The sequence below is a fragment of the Lathyrus oleraceus genome, chromosome 2 (assembly GCF_024323335.1).
Source record: "Lathyrus oleraceus cultivar Zhongwan6 chromosome 2, CAAS_Psat_ZW6_1.0, whole genome shotgun sequence".
Lineage (NCBI taxonomy): Eukaryota > Viridiplantae > Streptophyta > Magnoliopsida > Fabales > Fabaceae > Lathyrus > Lathyrus oleraceus.
Genome location: NC_066580.1, coordinates 304,584,206 through 304,607,835, shown reverse-complemented (window position 1 = coordinate 304,607,835; position 23,630 = coordinate 304,584,206). Strand labels below are relative to the sequence as shown.

General features: G+C 40.3%; 1 protein-coding gene across 1 annotated transcript; it reads left to right on the top strand.

The window, feature by feature from the left end:
• Positions 1–829: 829 nt before the first annotated feature.
• LOC127122987 (uncharacterized) lies at positions 830–1,912 on the top strand. Its single transcript, XM_051053257.1, has one exon. It carries the CDS (start codon positions 830–832, stop codon positions 1,910–1,912), a length of 1,083 nt encoding a protein of 360 aa, XP_050909214.1.
• The last annotated feature ends 21,718 nt before the right edge of the window (positions 1,913–23,630 follow it).

Below are 23,630 nucleotides of genomic sequence, written 5' to 3'. Positions count from 1 at the left end.
AGGTGTGCAGGAACCCTTGACCTCATCATACCCTGATATCTGATACCTGGTACCTGATCATCATGGTTCTATTTTTGTTCTAGATCCGAATTTCTGGCACTGGTTTTCTTTGTGGATCTGAACCTTTAAACCTGCATATTCGGACTACCGACCTTTGAGGACTTCTTCACAGAGAATAACCAGTGGTTCAGTATATATGGCCGGCACCGATCACATGTCCTTTACATTGCATAACATCATCTGCATATTTGCATCTAACATCTCATGCTTGTTCATTTGCAGGGTATTCCCTTTCTCGGTTTGGTTTGGCTGATCTGTGCTTTTTATGGAGGCTCCCAGGAAGAGTAATGTGACCTATCATTTCTTCCATACCAAGATCGGCCCATTGCGTTAGATAAAAGCTTTGATTACTCCTGACCATGTGGGTTTATTCCAGGATACTTATGGCAACATCTTGCCTATGGTTGAAGACTTGGATACTTCTCAGAGGAGTCTGATACATACTTGCTTGCAGTTTTATGATCCTCAGTTGCGTTGCTTCACTTTTTAGGATTTCCAGTTGGCTCCTTTATTGGAAGAGTATGCTATGATCTTGGGTGTTCCTCTACAGCATTGTGTCCCTTTCAACTCCGATATACCTCCACCAGAGAATAAGGATATTGCTAAGGCTCTTCATCTGGAAGTGTTTGTTGTAAAGTAAAATCTCTCTTCTAAGGGAGGTCTGTCTGGTTTCCATCTGGATTTTTTGGTAGCCAAAGCCGAAGAGTGTGCTGCTCAAGGCAATTGGGAGGCTGTGTGTTCTCTGCTAGCATTGAGTGTGTATGGTATTATGCTATTCGCCGATGAACCGAAGTTCGTGAGTATGAGTGTTATTCACATCTTTCTGCTAAAGAACCCGGTTCCCACCCTTCTTGGTGATTTCTATTTTTCGGTGCACAATAAGAATGAGAAGAGACGAGGGAGATTGGTCAGATGTTGCGCTCCATTGTTCCATAAGTGGCTTATGAGGCACTTGCCAAATGACAATGCTTTTCTGAATCCGCATCAAGCCAGGAATTGGGCTAGAAGGTTGGTTGTCTTGACTGCTAAAGACATCAGATGGTGTAATCAGAATACCAAAGGTGGCGATTTTGTGGTTAGCTATGGGAAATACCCTAATGTACCATTGTTGGGTATGAAGGGTTGTATCAACTATAACCCGATTCTTTTGAGAAGACAATTAGGGTATGCCTTGACTCATGCTCCTAAAGATCAAGATCTGGTGGAATCTTTCTACTTCCCTGTGCAAGATAATCTAGAACTGGTTAAGCAAGCTGCTGGAGCTTGGAGGAATATTCAGACTAAAGGTGCTACTGTCTATGGAAAATGTAACAACATCTCTTCTTCCCAGTATGATAGTTGGTTGCGAGAAAGAGCTCAGATTACTCTTCTACCTTTCTCTATGGGAGAACCATCTGATCCGGTTATTGTTGAGTCTGTATATTCAGTCAGCATGGTTGAGTACAACAGTTTGAAGCAAGAAAAGGGAAAAGCCGATAAGTTGAATGCGAAGTTGAGTGAAGGCCTCAGGAAGACTTTGTACGCTAAGAAAGAAGCTGAGAGAGAAGTTCAGAGATTGAATGAGCTTCAAAAAAAAAGCAATGAGAGGATTGCTGAAGATGCTGATTATATCCGTAAAGTCTGTTCAGGTGAGGATATACTGAAGAAAGCCTGTAAGGCTGCTAAGGAGCAGTTAGGAAGAGCTGAATATAGGCTTATTGAGCGCCAGCAAAGGTGGGAAGAAATTTCTGATCGTCGAAGACAGGTTGAGATAGAAATCAGAGCAGAAAATGAGCAGTTGAAGAGTAAGGAGAACGAGCAGCGTGAAGCAGTTCGATTAGCTGAACAAGAGATCGCCGAACTAAAGATTTGAGCAGGGGTCAAGAGAACAAAAGAACAAGACAAGCACAAGAAATTGGAAGAAGCGGTCAAGACGAGGAATTTGTTGATTCGAGGCCTTACAGAGCACCCTAATGACCCGGTTACAGAGGCGCTTCTTAAGGAAGTTTGAGAAGACTCTTTTGGGCTTGATGTTTGATTCCTTTTGTTTTGTAGAGTTCACCATCAGGCTTATTGATAGGTTCTCAATTCTTTGTGTTTGTCGCTCTCAGAATAGTTTGTATTTTGACTATGACACCTTTCAGATGTTTCATTCTCTTTGATTATTTCGTCTGTGACCAAGGGTTCTTATCACCTCTCCTCGGTATTGTTATTTGCACGCTCGATTGCAGTTGTACATGTTGTTTTGGAAGGTCAAACCGGAATTGAGAAGGGGGTGCCTTAAATTGAAAAAGCAATGCATTGCATACCATGCATATTAACCCTTGTTTGTTTTGCAGGTGTCACCGCAGTGTCTAATGTTTGTTCCCTGTTTCAGGCATTATTGGTCCCAAGCGAGTCCACAGGTACCCGACAAAGGAAAATCGTCCGCAACTAGCAATGGACCAGGTACAGAAAGAGCCGGCTGATATGCGTGAAAGGATGGATTAGTTCATGACTTTGATGACTGGTATGGCAGAAGGCCAGGAAAAGCTGAGGGAATTGGTTGAGCAACCGAGGCCCGATCCAGAGGTAGAGATACCAAATGCTGATGGAAACCCTGGTAACCCTAGGAACGCTGATAACCCTGGGAACACTGGTAACGCGGGTAACGCAAATGCTGATGGAAACCCGGGTAATGTTGGCAACATAGGGAATATTGGAAATGGTATCGGCGGAAGGTACAATGTGAATCAACAAATTCAGATTAATGGGCGCCCCATTACTGAAGATTATCAGTATGATCAATTCTCTTTGCACGACGAAGCCCACGAGACCACTCGCCGTATGGATGAGCTTGCTGAGAAGCTCAAATCTTTGGAGTCTCAAAATTCTTTAGGTTTTGATGTCACAAATCTTGGTCTGGTTCAGGGGGTGAGGATTCCTCACAAGTTCAAACCCCCTACTTTTGAGAAATACAATGGGACTTCTTGCCCACACACTCATCTCCGATCTTATCTGGGAAGGTTGGGAGCTCACACTGAAGATGAAAAGCTATGGATGTACTATTTTGAAGACAGTCTAACTGAAGCTTCTCGTGAATGGTATTCTCATTTGTCTCGTACTACCATCAAGAGCTAGAAAGACTTGGCAGAGGCTTTTGTCAACCAATATCAATACAACTTGGACATGGCTCCAAATCGGACCTTGTTGCAAGGAATGTCTCAGACTGCTAAGGAGACCTTTAGAGAGTATGCTCAGCGTTGGAGACATATTGTTGCATCCGTCCAACCCCCTATGTCTGAAAGGGAAATGGCGGACATGTTCATGTACACTCTTCAAGGCAATTATATTGAGAGATTGACTGCTTGCCTCTCAATCAGCTTTGTAGAGATAGTAATTGCTGGAGAAAGAATCGAGAGTCTGTTGAAGATGGGCCGAATTCAAGACAATAGTGCTTCCAGCTCATCAGGTCCCAAGAAACCGTTTGCTGGTAACGGTCAGAGAAGAAGAGAAGGCGAGACAAGCGTTGTGTATGCCGACTGAGGCAGGGGCAGAGGAGGCCCTAATTATTATCAAGGTCAAGTGGCTGGAGTCACTATTCCAACACCTGCTCCTTAACAGCAATAACAACCGCAGTATCATCCACAACAACAACCCAGGTACAACAATCAACAACAAGGAGGTAATCCGGGTCAGCAGAGACACTATCAACGACGTCCAAGGTGTAACACCCCGATAAAATATGATAATTATTTAATTTAAGTTAATAGAATATTTATTAATTTAATTAAATAATTGGAATAATATTGGATTATTATTATTGGAATAATAATGTTGGAATATATATAAAGGTCCCATTTGGTAAAAAGGGTTTTTCACGTGAAAACCAGAGAAGCGACAGAAAGTGAGAAAAGGGAAAAGAGGAAGAGCAAGAGAACAAGGGTTGAAGAAGGGAAAAGCTTGAAGTTAAAGGATTTGCCGGATTAACTCAGGTAAGGGGGGTTTATCATCGTTTAATGGGTATTATGGGTTAACATGTAATGGGTAGTAATAAGCCATTGAATTGACCCTAATTGGGATGATGAATGTTGCAAATTGTGATGAATAAGTTATGTTAAAACTGTGATTGAATCTATAGTTGGGTGAGTCGTAAATTTCTGGACGTGTAGCTTTTTACGGAATTGAAATCGGAGGTCCGGAAGTCCTCCGACGGCGAAAAATGCGGGGGATTCTGCATTCTGTTCGTGTTAGCGCAGGAACAGCTTTCTGTCTTGCGTTAACCGGTTAACCCAGGGTGTTAACCGGTTAACACTGTTATGAATTCTGAGAAATTGCTGTCTGTCTTGCGTTAACCGGTTAACCCAGGGTGTTAACCGGTTAACACTATTAAAAATTGCCAGAAAGCGTGTTCTGTGTTGCGTTAACCGGTTAACCCAGGACGTTAACCGGTTAACACTGTTTGAAAAGTGAAAAATTGATATTTAAATAGTGTGTACGTTCTGGAATGGAATTGTGTGTACACATTTGATGATTGGCCTATATGGGTGAATGATATACTGATGTATGATATAGTAGGGATCATTTCCCGTTGTTTTGAGCAGTATAGGTATTAGTAGAGTGTGCTAATACTGTGATTTATTATTTGGCATGATATGAATATGATTCTGTGATACATATGCTGATGATGTGTGATGGTATGCAGAATGCTGTGAATGTATCTGTTATGTATGCAATTGTGAATGGACTGTTTGTGGCTTAGAGTGTGAGCATATGTCCATTGTGGATTGTTTTTGATGTTGCATGCTAGGTGATTTAGCGTGCATAGTATGGCCTTTATGGTGGTAGCTAATTCCCATGGTGAGGAATTAGTGAGTGAGTTATTGTGGATTGTTGTTGATGTTTGCATGCTAGGTGATTTAGCGTGCATAGCATAGCCCTTGGGGTGGTAGCTAATTCCCATGTTGAGGAATTAGTGAGTGAGTCACTAGGTCTCAAATGAGTGGGACTAGTGAGCTTGGTAGCCGTATCTGGGTTTGATCGGTGAGGTTGAACTATGTGTTCACGAATAGTCGGTACCGCATGCATGGAGTCTCATTGCATAATGTATGTGTGGCGTATAATATGAATGGATGTATTCCAATATTATACGTGTGTTTTGTGTTGGGTTGAGTATGATTATGATTTTGAGTTGATGTGCCGTTGCTGAATGTGTGATTTGATTTGGGTGATGAAATGTGTTAAATTACTTAGCATTACATGATATTTTATAATGCTTATTATATCGATTGAGGAACTCACCCTTACAACTATGTTTCAGGTAACGAGCAGTGATTGAGTAGAAGCTAGTGCTTGGAGTCTAGTGTAGTTCCTTAGTGGGTCATGCTCTGGTATATGTAACATCGGGACGGGATGTTTACTTTGTTTTTATTGTGGTTGTTGAACAGTTTTACCTGTAATGTGATTGCATGGTTTGCATGTTGTTAGATTTCTATCCGCTGCGGATTGTGCAATGCCTTGTTTTGATTAATAAATGAGCATGACCAGTTATTTTGATGAATGGTGTGAAGTGTCAAGTGTGACACCCTTAAATTGCATATCTACTCTGATTTATATTTTGTTAATTTAATTAATTATTGGGGTATTTTAGAAGGGTGTTACACAAGGCAGACGGATCGGGTCATTGAGCCAATCCCAATGCCTTATTCTGTATTACTTCCCAAGCTGATTGACATGAATCTGGTTACGTTAAGAACTCTGGCTCCACCAATCGATCCCAATAATTTGCCCAGAGGTTATGATGTCAACGCCAGATGTGCTTTTCACTCCAACGCACCTGGCCATACTACAGATAATTGCAAGGCTTTCCAGCTAAAGGTACAAGATTTGAGAGATGCCAAGGCTATCAATTTTTCTCAGGTGCCTAATGTTATCCAAAACCCGATGCCGGCTCACGGCGGGCAGAGGATTAATGCTTTTGATAGTGGGGAAACTTTGAATTTGGTTTCTGATGTGACTAAAGTGAAGACTTCGCTATCGGCGGTTAAAGACCGATTTCTGAAAGGACAAATATTCCCGAGCTGTGGGGAAGAGTGCATAAATTTCCAAGCTGCCGAGAACGGATGTGACAGTTTGAGAAGGGGTATTCAGCAACTGATAGATGAAGTTTGTCTTCAGTTCGACCAGACCCGTCCAGTGAAGAATGATGTGTCAACAGTGACGATTTATTTCACTCCTGAAGAAATATATGTTCCCGAGAGACCCACTCCGACAATAATATATTTCCTAGAAAGTACAGAACCAACAACGGTGAACATCGAAAGTCCAACACCAGTTACAATTTACTTTGACAACCCTCAACCGTCTTTGGTTAGTCCGGTCACCATCACGGTACCAGGACCTGTTCCGTATGAGAAAGACAGTGCTATCCCATGGCACTATGGGGTTGATATCTACTGCCAGGGGCAGAAAGTTAATAGGGAAGACATTGACATTGGTAGCTCCGCTGTAGACAATGTTGGAGGGGTTGGTGGCTTCACTCGCAGTGGATGCCTACTTGCACCATCAACATTACGCACGAATACTGAAGTTGAGGCAGCTGCCAAGGCTAAAGGAAAACAGGTAGCCACCGAAGAGGATACTACTGAGGAAGCTCCTCCTAAGACCGCATTCGAGAAGGAAGTGGATGAGTTTATGAGGATTATCAAGAAAAGTGACTACAAGGTAGTCGACCAGCTAAATCATACACCCTCAAAGATCTCCATTCTCTCATTATTGATGTGCTCTGAGGCACATAGAGCAGCCTTGTTGAAAGTACTGAATATGGCCTATGTTCCACCAGAGATAACTGTTAACCAGCTGGAGTCGGTAGTTTCAAATGTAAACGCTAGCCATGGGCTAGGTTTCACCGACTATGACCTAACATCTGAGGGCAGGAATCACAACAAAGCTTTGCATATCACAATAGAATGCAAATGGGTGGTGCTTTCCCATGTTTTGATTGATACAGGCTCTTCTCTGAATGTTCTTCCAAAGAATGCCTTAATGAAGTTGGATTGAGATGGCATCATCCTAAGGCCAAGTAATTTAGTTATGAGGGCTTTTGATGGCTCTAAGAGATCTGTCTTTGGCGAAGTTGAGTTGCCAGTTAAGATTGGACCGCAGGTGTTCAAGAGCACCTTTTATGTGATGGATATCCAGCCTGCCTATAGCTGTCTGCTAGGTCGGCCATGGATTCATGCTACCGGTGCTGTTACTTCTACTCTCCACCAGAAGCTCAAATATGAACTGGAAGGTCAGGTCGTCACTGTCTGTGGTGAAGAGGATATTTTTGTTAGCCACCTGTCTACATTTAAGTATGTGGAGATGGATGGTGAGATGCATGAGATGCTGTGTCAGGGCTTTGAAGCCATAAACATCAGTGAGGTCGTGCCCAAAGCTATCTTTTCACCTAAGTCTGAGAAGGTCGGGACTTCTATCTCTTCATACAAGCAAGCTGTTGAGGTGGTTAAAGCTGGTAATGCCCAAGGCTGGGGCAAATTTGTGGAGCCAGTCGTCAAAGAAGACAAGTTTGGATTGAGATATACTTCGGGGTCTCAGAAGAATGAAGCTGGTACTTTCTCTAGCGGGGGTTTGGTTTCTCCCCACATCGTCAATGCTGCAGATGAAGACAAGGCTGACAGCGATTGTGACTTAGATAGCTGGATTCGCCCGTGTGTCCCGGGAGAAAAGCTCAACAATTGGTCGTCTGAAAAAGTCGTCCGAGTTACTCTACTGAAAGAGTAATTTTTATTGTTTTCCTTTTATTACATGCATAATAAAGTCTTACACTTTGCCCAAGGTGTAATGACTCATCTGTAGGGCCATCCATTTAGTTGCATTTCGCAATTATTTTCATCATCAATAAAGGACAGCTTTTGCAAACAATTTTGTGTTCTCTTTCTTTCAGTTTTTTTTACTTTGACAAAAAAAACAATAAAAAATGGCAATATTTCTTTTTCGTTTTTCTTTCCAATAAAAAAAACTCTCTTTCTAAAGTAAAGCATGATCCTCCATCATGCAGAGATGATCACCCGGATCTCACTACTAACGACACTGCTATAGCCAAGTATGACTTCGACAATCCTATCTATCAAGCCGGAGAAGGGGTTGAGGAAGATTGTGAATTGCCTGAAGAGTTAGCCAGGTTGTTGAGACAGGAGGACCGAGCTATTACACCTTATCAGGAGGTGATTGAGACCATCAACATTGGTACCGAGGACGACAAGAAAGAGATCAAGATCGGGGCCAGTCTGCAGGACGAGGTGAAGGAACAGTTGATCAGTATGCTTCGTGAGTACGTCGACATCTTTCCTTGGTCCTATCAAGATATGCCAGGTTTGGATACAGACATCGTTATGCACAGGTTACCGTTGAATGAAGATACGCCGCCGATGAAGCAGAAGTTACGCCGAACTCGTCCTGACATGGCAATGAAAATCAAAGAAGAAGTTCAGAAACAGTGGGATGCAGGGTTTCTCGCTGTGGCCAGTTACCCACCATCGGTTTCCAATATCGTACCAGTACCCAAGAAGGATGGCAAAGTACGGATGTGCGTCGATTACAGAGATCTGAATAGAGCTAGTCCGAAAGACGACTTCCCATTACCTCACATCGATGTTTTGGTTGATAACACAGCTCAGTTCTCTGTATACTCTTTCATGGATGGTTTCTCTGGTTATAATCAGATCAAGATGGCACCGGGAGACATAGAGAAAATGACATTCATCACACCGTGGGGTACCTTCTGTTACAAGGTCATGCCTTTTGGGTTGAAGAACGCAGGGGCAACGTACCAACGGGCTATGGTAACACTTTTCCATGATATGATTCACAAAGAGATCGAATGCTATGTGGATGATATGATTGCCAAGTCCCGAACAGAAGAAGAACATCTGGACAATCTGCAGAAATTGTTTGAACGTCTAAGAAGGTTCAAGTTAAGGCTGAATCCGAACAAGTGCACTTTTGGAGTGCGAACTGGTAAGTTGTTAGGTTTCATTGTAAGTGAAAGAGGAATAGAGGTAGATCCTGAAAAGGTAAAAGCTATTCAAGAAATGCTTGCACCTAAAACAGAAAGAGAGGTTTGTGGTTTCCTGGGCAGATTGAACTACATTTCAAGGTTCATATCTAATCTTACAGCCACATGCGAGCCATTGTTCAAAATGATAAGAAAAGAGCAAGAGGTCAGGTGGAACGATGATTGTCAGAAAGCCTTTGAAATAATAAAAGAGTATTTGCAGGAGCCTCCGATTCTAATGCCTCCAGTAGAGGGAAGACCATTGATCATGTACTTGACTGTGTTAGAAGGGTCAATGGGTTGTGTGCTCGGTCAGCATGACGAGTCAGGTCGAAAAGAGCATGCAATATACTACCTTAGCAAAAAGTTTACCGACTGTGAACAAAGATATTCACTGCTCGAGAAAACTTGTTGCGCTTTGGCATGGGCTGCTCGCCGACTAAGACAGTATATGTTGACTCACATGACTCTATTAATATCAAAGATGGATCCAGTCAAGTATATTTTTGAAAAGCCGGCGCTTACTGGAAGAGTTGCTAGGTGGCAAATGATACTGACAGAGTATGACATCCAATACACTTCACAAAAAGCCATCAAAGGAAGTGTCTTGTCAGACTATCTTGCAGAGAAACCGATTGATGATTACCAACCTATGAGGTTTGACTTTCCTGATGAGGACATCATGTTTTTCAAATCGAAAGATTGCGAGGAACCACTCCCGGGGGAGGGGCCTGACCCTGAATCCAAATGGATTATGATGTTTGATGGGGCGGTCAACGTCAATGGTCGCGGAGTGGGTGCAGTGTTGATCACACCGGAGGGGGTTCATATGCCATTTTGTGCCAGAATAAATTTTCCCTACACCAACAATGAAGCCGAATACGAAGCTTGTATCCTAGGACTTGAGGAAGCCATCAACCTACGGATTAAAACCCTGGATGTATACGGGGATTCAGCTTTGGTAATCAATCAAACCAACGGAAAATGGTATACACATCAGCCTCATTTAATTCCTTAAAGAGACTACACGAGAGGATTGTTGACTTTCTTTACGACAGTGAAGCTGCATTACATTCCTCGAGAAGAAAACGAATTTGCTGATGCTTTGGCTACCTTGTCTTCGATGATTAAGGTGCTGTGTTGGAACTACGTACCCAGAATTGATGTATCTCGGCTTGATATACCCGCCTATGTGTTTGCTGCCGATGCAGTATCTGATGATAAGCCATGTTATCAAGATATCAAGCGTTTCCTGAAGGGTTAAGAGTACCCAGCTGGGGCGTCTTCGAATGATAAGAAGACGTCGAGGAGGTTAGCCGGTAGCTTCTTTCTGAACTCAGATGATACTCTGTACAAGCGAAATTTCGACATGGTCTTGCTCAGATGTGTGGACAAGCAGGAAGCGGACATGTTAATGCAAGAAGTACATGAGGGATCTTTTGGTACCCATGCCGGAGGACATGCAATGGCTAAGAAGTTGTTAAGATCGGGGTATTATTGGTTAACAATGGAGGCAGACTGTTGCACATACGCCCGAAAGTGTAACAAGTGCCAGATTTACGCAGATAAAGTGCATATCCCTCCAAGCCCATTGAATGTCATGTCGTCACCTTGGCCTTTTGCAATGTGGGGCATTGATATGATTGGAAGGATCGAGTCGACTGCTTCCAACGACCATAGATTCATCTTGGTCGCTATTGATTACTTCACCAAGTGGGTGGAAGCAGCATCCAATGTGAATGTTACGAAGCAGGTGGTAGCCAGATTTCTGAAAAGGGATATCATCTGCAGATACGGAGTTCCCGAGTGGATCATTATTGATAATGGTTCGAATCTCAATAACAAAATGATGGCAGAGCTTTGCCGGGACTTCAAAATCGAGCATCACAATTCTTTTCCTTACAGGCCAAAGATGAATGGCGTTGTTGAGGCAGCTAACAAGAATATTGAGAAGATTGTGCAAAAGATGGTGGTAACATACAAGGACTGGCATGAAATGTTACCATTTGCATTACATGGGTATCGAACTTCAATTAGAACATCCACCGGGGCAACACCTTATCAGCTTGTATATGGCATGGAAGCAGTTCTTCGGGTTGAAGTCGAAATTCCTTCTTTGCGGGTCCTGATGGATGTTAAGCTTGACGAAGCAGAATGGATCCGTTCTCGATACAATCAGATGAGCCTAGTTGAGGAAAAGAGACTAGCAGCTATATGCCATGGCCAACTATATCAGAGACGGATGAAGAGAGCATTTGATCAGAAAGTGCGCCCTCGGGAGTATCAAGTTGGTGAATTGGTACTCAAAATAATTCTTCCTCCCAACACAGATCACAGGGGCAAATGGACACCGAACTATGAGGGTCCATACGTGGTTAAAAGGGTTTTCTCTGGCGGAGCCTTGATGCTAACAACCATGGATGGCAAAGACTTCCCATCCCCTGTCAACACAGACGCGGTTAAAAAATACTTCGCATAATTGACCCGCTGGACAAAAGAAAAAGAGTCCAGGCAAAAAAGGGCATCCCGACGAACCAAAAAACAGAATAAAGAGGTTCGGGCAAAAATTAGGGATATAAAAATAAAAAATGTACACCCGGTGAGTCGAAAACCCAAAAGGGCGGCTCAGGCAAAAAAAGGGTATCCCGGTGCATTGAAAACCCGAAAGGGCGGTCCACGCAAAAGAGGGAATAAGCGAATGACTGCGATCTGAGTTCATCTGTGTTATATCACCATTTCATTCAATCCGGTAATCTCCGAAGGTTAAAGATCGACTAATCATCCACTTCAGAAAGCAAGATGAGCAGAGCGTCTTGAGGTCATACGAGCCATAGCAGAGTCGAAACTCAGTGGGACCCCATAACCACATTGCCATTAGGATAGTTTCTTTTATTCAATTTATAGCGATCGCCTCTTTTCAGGGATCGGCTTCCTGATGTACTCGCCTATTCCCGGTATAAAACTCGAATATTCAGTTAAAGAGCCTCTTATTTTTCATTTATCAGTTTGTTTGCAAAAAAAAACTGTCCGAATTTTTGATAAAACATATTGCATCTGAATATAATGATGGCTTTTGCAAATGATTTGCACAGGAAAACATTTAAAATTGCTTTGAATGTGCTTAATCCCGGACGGTGAATTCGAACCGAGTAATTCCCTGGGACATACGTGTGTGATTCCAGGTCATAGGAACCGGATGCCAAGTCATGAATCCTCATCCCCAAGCAGTTGACAAAGTCTTTCCTCAGCAGAGCATGTTCCCCAGCAGATTATTTTTAACAGATTTGTTTTAATCCCCAGCCTGAGGATGATTAGCAAGTTCATATCCACAGCAAGGGTCGATTCCTACGACGTTTCCCCAGGAAGTGCTTTCCCCACAGACTCTCCTCACAGAGCCTCGTCAAGCAAAGTTCTCATGGTTGATACTCCCCCAGCAAGGTCAACTTTTCAAAAAGCCAATTTATTTTTGGTGGCTCATTGGTCCTGGAAGACGGATCATTCCCCACAAAGTATTCAAGGATTGATACAATGATCCGTTCCCTACCGGAGTTTGCTTCCCCAAGCAGATTTCTCTTTGCACCATGCATAACATTTTCATTTGCATGCATATCAAGCATACACATAAGCTGATAAACAAGTTCTTCAAAGCAGACTGAAGAATTCTCTTACAACCAAAGTCATGAGATTCAGCCAGAGGATCAAGTGTGCGTGATCCAGCATGAGGGTCATTTTGAAGATTCAACCTGAGGATCGTTTTCCAATGAGCCAACCTAAGGTTCAATTTGAAGATTCAGCCAGAGAGTCGCCTACAAGCGTTATTTCCCCAGCAAGCCAGCCAGAGGGATAGATTGACAATTCAACAGAAAATCAACCTACAAGGGGATCCAGCCCGCGGACCACAATTTAAAAACAAAGTCTAATTGAAGGGTCGTTACAACATGTTTCTAGCCTGAAGATCAGACACAAGACCCGAGTGTAGTTCTAGCCCGCAGAGCAAACACCTTGTCATTGCAGTTCTAGCCTGAAGAATATGTACGAAGCCCAAAAAGTGGAATATTCTCGAAGCTGCATATCTAACATGAAGATTGGATGTAGATTTCAAAAGAGGGTCAACCAGCGCATGCCTCAGATGCGAGATCCTGATGGTGGGAATTTATCATCAAAACAGTCCAGATCTAGCCAGAAGATCGAAGTTGGGTCTAGCCTGAAAACCAAAAATAGATTCAGCCAGAGAATCAAAAAGAATAGATTCAGCCAGAGAATCGAAACAAAGAAGATCTAGCCAGAAGATCGAAGAAGATCTAGCCAGAAGATCGAAGTAGATCTTGCCAGAAGGTCGAAGTAGATCTAGCCGGAAGATCGAAGTCATGTCTAGCCAGAAGACAAAATCATATCCAGCACGAGGATCAAAATTAATATCCAACCAGATGACTAAATTGAGTATAGATTCAGCCAGAGGATCGAAACTCCAGATTAAGTTAGAAGACTGATTTAGATTCAGCCAGAGGATTGGAAGAAAATAAACAGCGCGGTGTATTTCAGCATTTTTGTAGTGTTCTTAGAGCGCAAATTTTCGGTCTGTCTTTGGTATTCAATCACAGTTCACCCTGTTTGTCTGATAAGTTATTCGCTTTCATCCTGCTCGGGTTAATCGATGATTGAATAGGGGCAGCTGTAACACCCCAAAATTTGCCCTCTTCATTTTAATAGTCATAATCATTGCATTACATTTCATTGCATCATACTCATACTCATTCATAGCATATACTTCATGCATGTGGCATCAAGGCATGTAATCAGGAGATCCTAATGACCCGCCAATGCTTCAACCTCAAATTTCGGGATCAAGAAAGCTTCAAATGATTTTGCTTCAAACATCAAAGTTGTAGAACTCAATTTTCCCTTTCCGAAAATTGCTAGAATATCTTCATAGCATTTTTAGAATTTGAGTTATGTTTTTTTGAAGTCAAGTGGATTTTTAGGGCTTTTTTAATGTTCAATTTTTTTCCACTTTTGCAAAAGGACTTCTAAATGCATCATACTTGTTTCCACTTACCAAACTTGGTTCATATATTTCAAATACATATTATTTAGAACAAAGTTGGCTTTGGAATAATTCATGTTCATGAAGTATTTCTCATTTGTGGCATAAAGTGGAAATTTGCAAAATGTGTAGAAACTTGGAATTCAAGCAAGTACATGACTAAAGACTATTCTCATTCTAAATTATGGGCCTATGTGAAGTCAAGGGGTGCCTCAAACAAACAATATGCAAGTGAGAATAAGGAAAAACTCCATAATATGCAAAATTGCATTTTTCACCCAATCACACAATCCACTTTCCCTTTGGCTTTGTAATTTTGTGGAGGCCCATTGGAAGCCATATATAAGCCAACCAAACCCTAATTTGTAGAAGTGCTGCACACATTTATCAGATTCACAAAAATTGGACCCATACTTTTCTCTTTTGAATCTCATCACATACCGAGGGCCAATCCGATCTAGTGGCATACTTCGTGATCTCATAGACTAAAAGAGGGAGATCTGCACCGTTTGGGGGCTTATCTCGGTATAATTCAAGCTTCTCAATATCTCGGTGAGTGTATTTTTCATACCTTTAGAACTTGAATTTTTGACATGCATTATGATCTATATGCCGTGGTGATGATCCTGATATGTTTACTTTTTAAAACGGACGTGTATCATGAAAGTTATGTGGACTTAAAGTTTTGAGATCCAAGGTCGTGTTGTTCGTATCTCATTATTCTTTGAGTTTTACTAAAAACTAAGGCCGGATTTGGATTCGTAGCGTGTGATTTAGGGGGGGTAGCCCCGTTCTCATGCATTTTCGCGCAACCTAAGGCGCCGCCGCCGCCGCCGCCGCCGGAACCCTACCGGCGGTGGCCTTTTCCGTCGCATCACTATTCACAGGGCTGGAGGTTGAAGACAACCTCCCAGCCGTCGGATCATGATGGCTTGGATTTGATCAAAGGGCCCATGTTAATTCTGATTTATTTTTATTTTTTTTCATTTAAGTCACTTAAATGACTTGTTTACCAAATGATGCCATATGTATACATGTCACACTATTCTGCACGTTTTTGTTTCAGTTTTTTAAAAATAGTAAAAATTGTAAAAAAATTCTAAATTTTTTTGTGGGTGTTCCTTATTGAATCTTTGATTTTTTGTATGACTTTCAAATTTTTTTACGCCACGTAGAATTTAATATGATTTTCTGATTCAATTATGTGCATTTTTTGAGCATTTGCATTCAAACCTTCATGAAATTCGAAATATTAATCATTCTGGCCAAACCTTTTGCACACACCATCCTCATACATGATCCTAAGATGCAGTAACTTGTTTGGACATTTTCCATGATATTTTACTAGGGTTTGACACATGAATTTTGATGTTGCATTTTCTGTCACATTTGTGCATTCTTAATTTCCCAATTTCAGTTTGCACATCAAATGGATCTGCATGCTCATGATGTTTTTCAGGGTGTTTATATATGTGTATAGGAACCTTGTGTTAAATTTCCATGAATTTATGATGCATTTTCAATTTGATTTGGATTTTTGAAGTTGATGATACATTTTCTGTCACATTTGTGCATTCTTAATTTCCCAATTTTAGTTTGCATATCAAATGGATCTGGATGCTCATGATTTTTTTCAGGGTGTTTATATATGTGTATAGTAAGCTTGTGTTAAAGTTTCATGAATTTATGATTCATTTTCAATTTGATTTGGATTTTTGAAGTTGATGTTGCATTTTCTGTCACATTTGTGCATTCTTAATTTCCCAATTTTAGTTTGCATATCAAATGGATCTGGATGCTCATGATTTTTTGCAGGGTGTTTATATATGTGTACAGGAACCTTGTGCTAAATTTCCATGAATTTATAATGCATTTTCAATTTGATTTGGATTTTTGAAGTTGATGTTTGCATTTTGGTCCCTATTTTGATGCTTACTTTGCATGAGGCACTTGTGCCACTTCCCTTGAGTGTTGAAACCAATCCTTTTGCACTTGTTTTAGTATGTATGTCATGTCTTGATGTATGGATCCTTGCCCCCTGACTTTTAGTTTTGATACCCTTTTGGTGCATTCGTTTGACAAGAGGTTTAGGCCTTCCATACTTGGGTGTTTTTGCGAACTTTTATGAAGTTTGATAGCATGATTCATGTGGTTACACTTAGATTCTGGTTTGATGCCTTTGCACATGTGTCCTACCTTAGTCTATGATGATTGTATCAAGTCCTTATTCATTGATCCATGATGAGTTTCGTTTTGCATTCATTTTGAGCATGAAAGATGCATTAAGGTTTCGTGGTACACCTTGTTTGTTTTTGATCCAAAAATGATTCTATGCTTTTGATATGAACTTGGGGGTTTGCATAATGATTTCATAGCGCATTTGACATGTTTATGATGTGCATACCTTGCTGCCATGTTCATTTGTCTTGACACATAATTGCATGAGTTTGCATATGATGTCTTTTGTTGCATTTTGTGTTGTTTTAAGACATAGTGAATTACCTGTGGCATAAGCTGACATAGGTTGGCTTTTGAATAACACTTTCTGAGTCATATGGTTCTGCTTGTATGCTTGAGTACTTGATCCTTGACTCCCTTTCATGGAACAACTTAACTTCTTTGAGAAGTAAGTTGATTCCATTCTTCTTTCTTCTCTTTTCTTCATTTTCTTTTCTTCTTCTCCTTTCCTTGGTGCTTCATGAAGATGGTGGCCTTCCATGGTGGTTTTTTCTTAAACCTCACAAACCCTAAGAACATCCAAGCATGACAACAACTAGGATTGATTAGTCCCCCTTTAGATTTTTCCTTTGGTCTCTCTTGAGTCTCTCTTCTCATCTTCATACTTAATCATAAGACACTTAATAAAATAATAAAGCCATCTCTTGTAACTTTAGCCTCATGTTAAGAATTTTATGTCCATCTCATCTCGGGATTGGGATTGTAAGGTTCTAGCATTGATGGACAAGTCTCCCTCAAGAGGTAGCTTTAAAACCCTAAAAAAAACTTCTTCATCTAATCAATGATAAAAATCACTTAACAAAGGAAAAGTTCTTGAGCTTAGAGCTTGAACTATGGAAGTGAGTTTGGGGATTTCCTCCATACTTAGAGTATGTCGTTTACATTCCATTTCGGAGTGATATCTGGTATATTCACTCCATTGTTGAAGAGTTAAGCTTAATCGCTTGAAGAAACTTCAAAAGTCAAAAATTCCTAAAACTCCTCAAAACACACAATAATCGTTTTTCCTTCGGGAATTCTCTTCTCATCATCTTCATTCCAAACGCGAACTTGCTTCTCCCGTCTATTGCAAGACAGTATGCACTCGAGCCAGACGAGTCAAACACTTGAGCATAGACAATTGTAACACCCTTCTAAATACCACAAATATTTAATAACAACAACAATTATTTATCAGAGTAAATACACAAACAAGGGTGTCACATAACAACTTCTTCACAAAATTCACCATAAAATCAGTCATGCTCATTATTTAATTCAACATAAACACTTCTTTAAAAATTCGCAGCGGATAGAAACATTCAACATCTGTAATATCTTAAAATTAACATTTATTCAACAATTAAAACATCCCGTCCCGATGTTACATCTATCAGAGCATGACCCACTAAAACCACACTAGACTTCAAGCACTAGCTTCTAATCACTCACTGCTCGTTACCTGAAAAATAGATGTAAGGGTGAGTTCCTCAATCGATATAACAAATATTATAAATTATCATGTTATGTTAAGTAATACCACACGTTAATCACCCTAATCATATCATGCATTCGGTAACGGCACATTAACTCAATCACAACGTAATCACAATTCAATAACAACATACAATGCAACTCAATAACAACATAAAATGCAACTCAATAAGACTCGACTCTTCATGCATGTGGTACCATTTGGAGTAAAACTCCCAACTTAAAATCATTGCCAGTTTAGTGGGCATCAAGGCATAAGCCTTCAACTTTCAACTTAAAATTTTTGCCAATCCAGGCCAACGTGGTGTGAGCAAAAGCCCCATAATTTTGCCAATCCAGGCCAACGTGGTGTGAGACAAAGCTCCGACTTAATGCATATGAATGTATATGTCATGTACGACTTGAAAGTTCAACAACATAATAATAACAGCCACACAACAGCTTTTCAACAAAACAACTCATAATCAACTTTGGCTCATCAGCCTACAACTTAATATTTTCAACAAGCAACTTAAAATCAACTTTTCAACATATTTGCGTCAACATTTCACAACATAAACCAAACAATTTTATTCATCACAATTAATACAATAGGCCAGCTACCAATTGCATTTACAACATAAAAATCAACTATTTTTCCCACTGCAACAGTGTTAACCGGTTAACGCTATAGGTTAACCGGTTAACGCAGGAAAATTACACTTCCAGGCAAAACGCAACAGTGTTAACCGGTTAACGCTATAGGTTAACCGGTTAACGCAGGCAAAACTCAACATTTTCTCAATTTATAACAGTGTTAACCGGTTAACACCCTGGGTTAACCGGTTAACGCAGGCGAAACAGCAGTTCCTGCGCTAACACAAGGCAGAATGCAGAGTTTCCGCATTTTCCGCCGTTGGAGGACTTTCGGACCTCCGATTCCAAATCCGTAAAAAGCGATACGTTCAGAATTTCACGATACACTCAAATACAGATCCAATTTCAGCTTGAATTCAACTTATTCATCATAATATTTCAGCATCCACAATCCCAATTAGGGTCAAATTAACAGCTTATCACTACCCATTACATGTTAATCGATAATACCCATTAAACGACGATAAACCCCCCATTACCTGAGATAATCCGGCAAATCTCTAAGCTTTAGCTTTTCCGTTCTTCAACCGTGCTCTTCAGTTTTTCTCTTGCCCTTTTCCTCTTCTCTGCAGCTTCTCAACTTTTCACGTGAAAACTCTTCTGTTCAAAGAATGAGACTCTTCTCTTAATTCCAACTTATATATTTTCCCATAATAATTATTATTCCAAATAATAATAATAATAATCCAATAATCCAATTTATTTAATTAAATTAATAAAATAATATTAATTCAATTTAAATAATTCTCTTATTTTATTCGGGGTGTTACAACAATAGCAGTTCAAACTTCCCAAAACACAATCAAGTCTCTTTGAGTCGAACTACGGTGTTTTGACTTCCTCATTGCACGAGAGGATACGTAGGCACGAGCTAAAGCTTGGCGAACAAAAGTCCCCAGTCTCTTTCCTTTGTCCCTCATCTCTTTCTTCTCACCCTTTTCGGTCTTTTTCTTTGTAGCAGCTTTAGATACCCTCACCGTTTGAAACAATGGCTAGCATGCATGGATCCCGTCGAGTACGACGGACGATCCGGGTGCTAATACCTTCCCGGTTTCGTAACCGACTCCCTTACCCGTCCCTCTGGTCCGAGACCTCGCTTTCTCCGTTTTTCTTCGGTTTTTGCAGCATTACCATTCCTTCGAGATAAAAATGCTATGCTGGCGACTCTACCTTTTCCACGCCACTTCGCGTTTGTACCAGGATGAAAATCCAGGGGGCGTCAATAGGAGGACTTTTATTTGGCAAAGGAGGGGAATGGATGAAAATCCAGGGGGTGTCAATAGGCCAAATGGAATAAATGAATGGAGAAAGGGAATAAGATGAAGTGGGAGGGGAATGGATCAAAACACAAATTTGTCAAAGGAGGACTTTTACCAAATTAATATCATCCATTCATTTTGGGAGATGAAATGTACATTCCATCAATCCCCTAAATCCAATGATATTAACTTGACAAAGTCAAATCAACCTTGACCAAGGCCCAACAACAAGAGTCAAACATAAACAAGTCATCACAATTGGTCAACAAATTTATTTGGCATTTATTCAAATTAAAATACTAAAATAGTGCATTTAAATTAAATATGGTTTGTCCAATTCCTAAAATCTCACCAAAGAAATGGCCATGTGGTTTATCATAGGTCAAACAAAGTCAAAGGACCTTGGAAAAAAAAATCATAATTTTTGGACATTTAAAAGTATTTTTAAACAATTAAAAAAAATGCAAAATCAATTAATTCATGAAAAATATTAATAATGATCCACAAAATAATTCTAATTCAGAATATGAAAGAGAAAATTTTTTGAAATTTTTTGGTGAAAGTCCCATATTTTTTGGATCAATATTGAATTTAATATGAATTATTGAAAATAATGCAATTAAATTGAAAATTAAAATATCAGAAAAAATGTGGACCACTTGATCTCCCTCATTAATTGAGGTGGAAGATCAAGTGGCCAGAAACACGCGTTCCACCGTGCACATGAGTCAGCACACCATAACATTGGTATTCAAAAGAAACGATCGTGATTAAAACAAATCAAGAGGATCATGTGGTTGTGAGACATGTCAGCGCATGGCCGGAGCTGTAGCTCCGGTCTTCTTCTGCGGTGGACCTTACCGGACTGGTCCCCCTTCAACCATCACCAAAACAAAAACAAGGACACGATTTCAAAGTAAAAATGGCACTAAGTGCGAATCTGGCCTCAATTCACTGTAACTCCAAGTATATTGAGAGATACATGGAGTTGAAATTTGAGGTACATGAACTGAGTTGTTTCGATTTAGCCTCAAATCAACTCAATCTTCTTGCCTACATTGGTAGGACTTCAGACAACCAAAGAATCAATAGAATTGAGCAAGAATTTGAGAGAATCAAGGAGATCAAGATTTCTGGAAAATACCTTCAATGGAGGTCTGGATTCAACTGATCTTGCTCTTGCTCATGCTTGATCTCACTCCAAATGCTTGCAGAAGAAGAATGGAATGCTCAAAAGGCTGTGGATTCCTGGAGATTTGAATTTCAAAACAGTGGAAATTCAACCTCAAATTCAAATGAATTTCTCAGGTTTATCCTTTGTAAAGTGAGGGTTAGAGATGGGGGATCAAAGTTGGCGCGAATGTGTGTTGATTGCTGAGCATATGAGGCTCTATTTATAGCTGAATCCATTGCTTTTTGCACACTTGAATTCACTTTCCAAATTTGGTCATTGATGATGCATGGGTGCATGGGCGCACATAGGCCCATAAAATCATTGCCATAAGTCCACAAATGAATGTTAGATAGTCTAAATTCAACTTGGATTGCAATGAAGGTGTACATTTTAATTTTAAGTTTGATTCTTGTCAAGTGATGACACCATGTTCATGCCATGCTCAGCCTATGCATTCCTTGTCCTAAATGAATGAATTTGAGCTCTTTGGAAAGGTGAGATCAAGAGGAACAACTTTCATGTTCAACAATTTTCCATTTGGAGTCTGTAGCTTGAATAAATTTGAGGTGGAAGTTTGGAAATTTTGGACATATCAAAATTTTCCTAAGTGTCAAGCCATATGTCTCAGTATTCCACCTTGCTTAACTTTTTATGTGTGCTTCAAATGAGAAAAGTGTCTTTATCAAAGTTGTATCTCTCTCAAAGAACTTCAAAATGGTCACCAATTTCATTTCATTTGGATTTGAAATGATAGAGCTATGCATTTTTGAAGTTTGGAAAAATCACTTGATCAATGGTATAGGTCAAAAGTGACCTATAATGTAACCTCATATCACATGCTCAAAAAAGTTGAATTAGCTCCCACTCCAAACATCAAAGCTGAAGTAGACACATTGAATTTGATTGTGAAACTTGGAAATCTTTAATCTCATAAAAAATGAGCACGTTATGGCCTTGGAAAGTTGACTTTCAAATTAGGGTTTAGACAAAATGACCTATAATGATTTAACATAGAAAATGATTTTCCAAGAAAAACTAGCTCTAGGTCTCAACATGAAAGTTGTTTGGAATGTCATTTAGAGTAAGTTTACGCATGTAATCATTTTCATATGGTGAAAATTATAGGAGATAGGGTCTAGGCGACCCTGTTTTGATCAGATGAATCCATCTGGCCAACCACCACCAACCAACTTGCTAACTTCCAATTCTCTTAACTTTCTTGGCTCATGGTAGATCATATATGCATAAGATGATGAAATTTTAAGTCTCCCTTGAGTTATTTGATCAATTGGTGAGATAGCTTGTTGGAGAAGTTACTCAAGATACCCAGTCAAACTAGGGTTTCCAAGGCAAATCACCCTCAAACTCTTGAAGAGAACTTGATGAATATAACATGTAGAGAACATTGGGACTCATATATGATGCTCATAACCATTCTTGGATCAATTCTTGGTTGTGCTCTTTGTTCGTGAGGGTCTCAAACCCTAGACGTGAACTTGATAGATCAATGGAAATCATGCCCTTCCTAAAAAAGAGTTAGGCAAATGCAAAGACATATTTTTGATATTTTGGTTAGTGAAATGATAAAATACAAGTATGATACAATCACAAAGTGCTTGGTGATCTCTCCCAAAACAAACCCAATGAAAGAGGGGTAAGGAGGATGCCAAGGTATGATCCCAATGCTAATGCTTATGATGGAATTGTATGAGGGATCTTAGGGTCAAAATTGGGGTCTTATAGCTGCCCCTATTTAAGGACATTCTCACTGAGGAGGTGAAGGTCAAAATCTTCGGCTCGACTCAGTAGAATGGGCTTAAATAACAACATAGAGAAACAAATTTTGGTCCCTAAGAGACCTCATGATGCATATGACATGAATGCAAAAGTTAATGCTCTGTGGGGAAATATTGCCACAAAGGAAAAAGAAATCAGAGAGACCGAAAATTCGCAGGAGCACAATGCATTCCATAAGGAAAACTCACTGGTGAGACAGAGACTCTGGGGGATAAAAGGATTTATACGTAGGCCAGGCTACGACTTAAAACTACTGGGGGGACTAGAGGAATTCCATACGAAATGGAAAGACTCAGCCGGGGAAATAACAACATCTGCTGGGGATACGAGTAAGTCAGGATAAAACTGAGGTACTTAAGTCATGCAGGGGAAAAACAATTTCACTAAGGAAATGCGCACTCAACTCAACTGGGGAAGATAAACTTTAACGCAGGAGGAGCATAAATTTATTATCTACTACCTGTTACTAGGTAAGGAGATAATAAAGATCTGACAGAGAGAACATCCGTTCATTTGTTAGGATGAACATATCAAGGATGACTTGCAGAGGATTCCAGGAGAGGAAATTCATTATCGGTTACTGGGTAAGAATAACCTTGCTGGAGAAAATGCAGAAAAGATAGGATTTACAACTACCAGTTATTGGGCAGAAGACCAAGGGTGAGAGTATCCGTCATCGGTTAGGATGAACATATCAAGGATAAACTCAATAGGGAAGAAAATCCATCACCGGCTAAGATGAACATCTCAAGGATAGGCTTGCCTGGAAATGCCAAGGAGGATACCCGTCATCGGTTAGGATGAACATATCAAGGATATACCAACTGAATAAAAAGGGTAGGAATTACATCTATCGAAAGCTGGATAGAAAACCGTCGGAGAGAAAATCTGTCACCGATTAGGATGAACATATCATGGATAGACTCTGCGAGG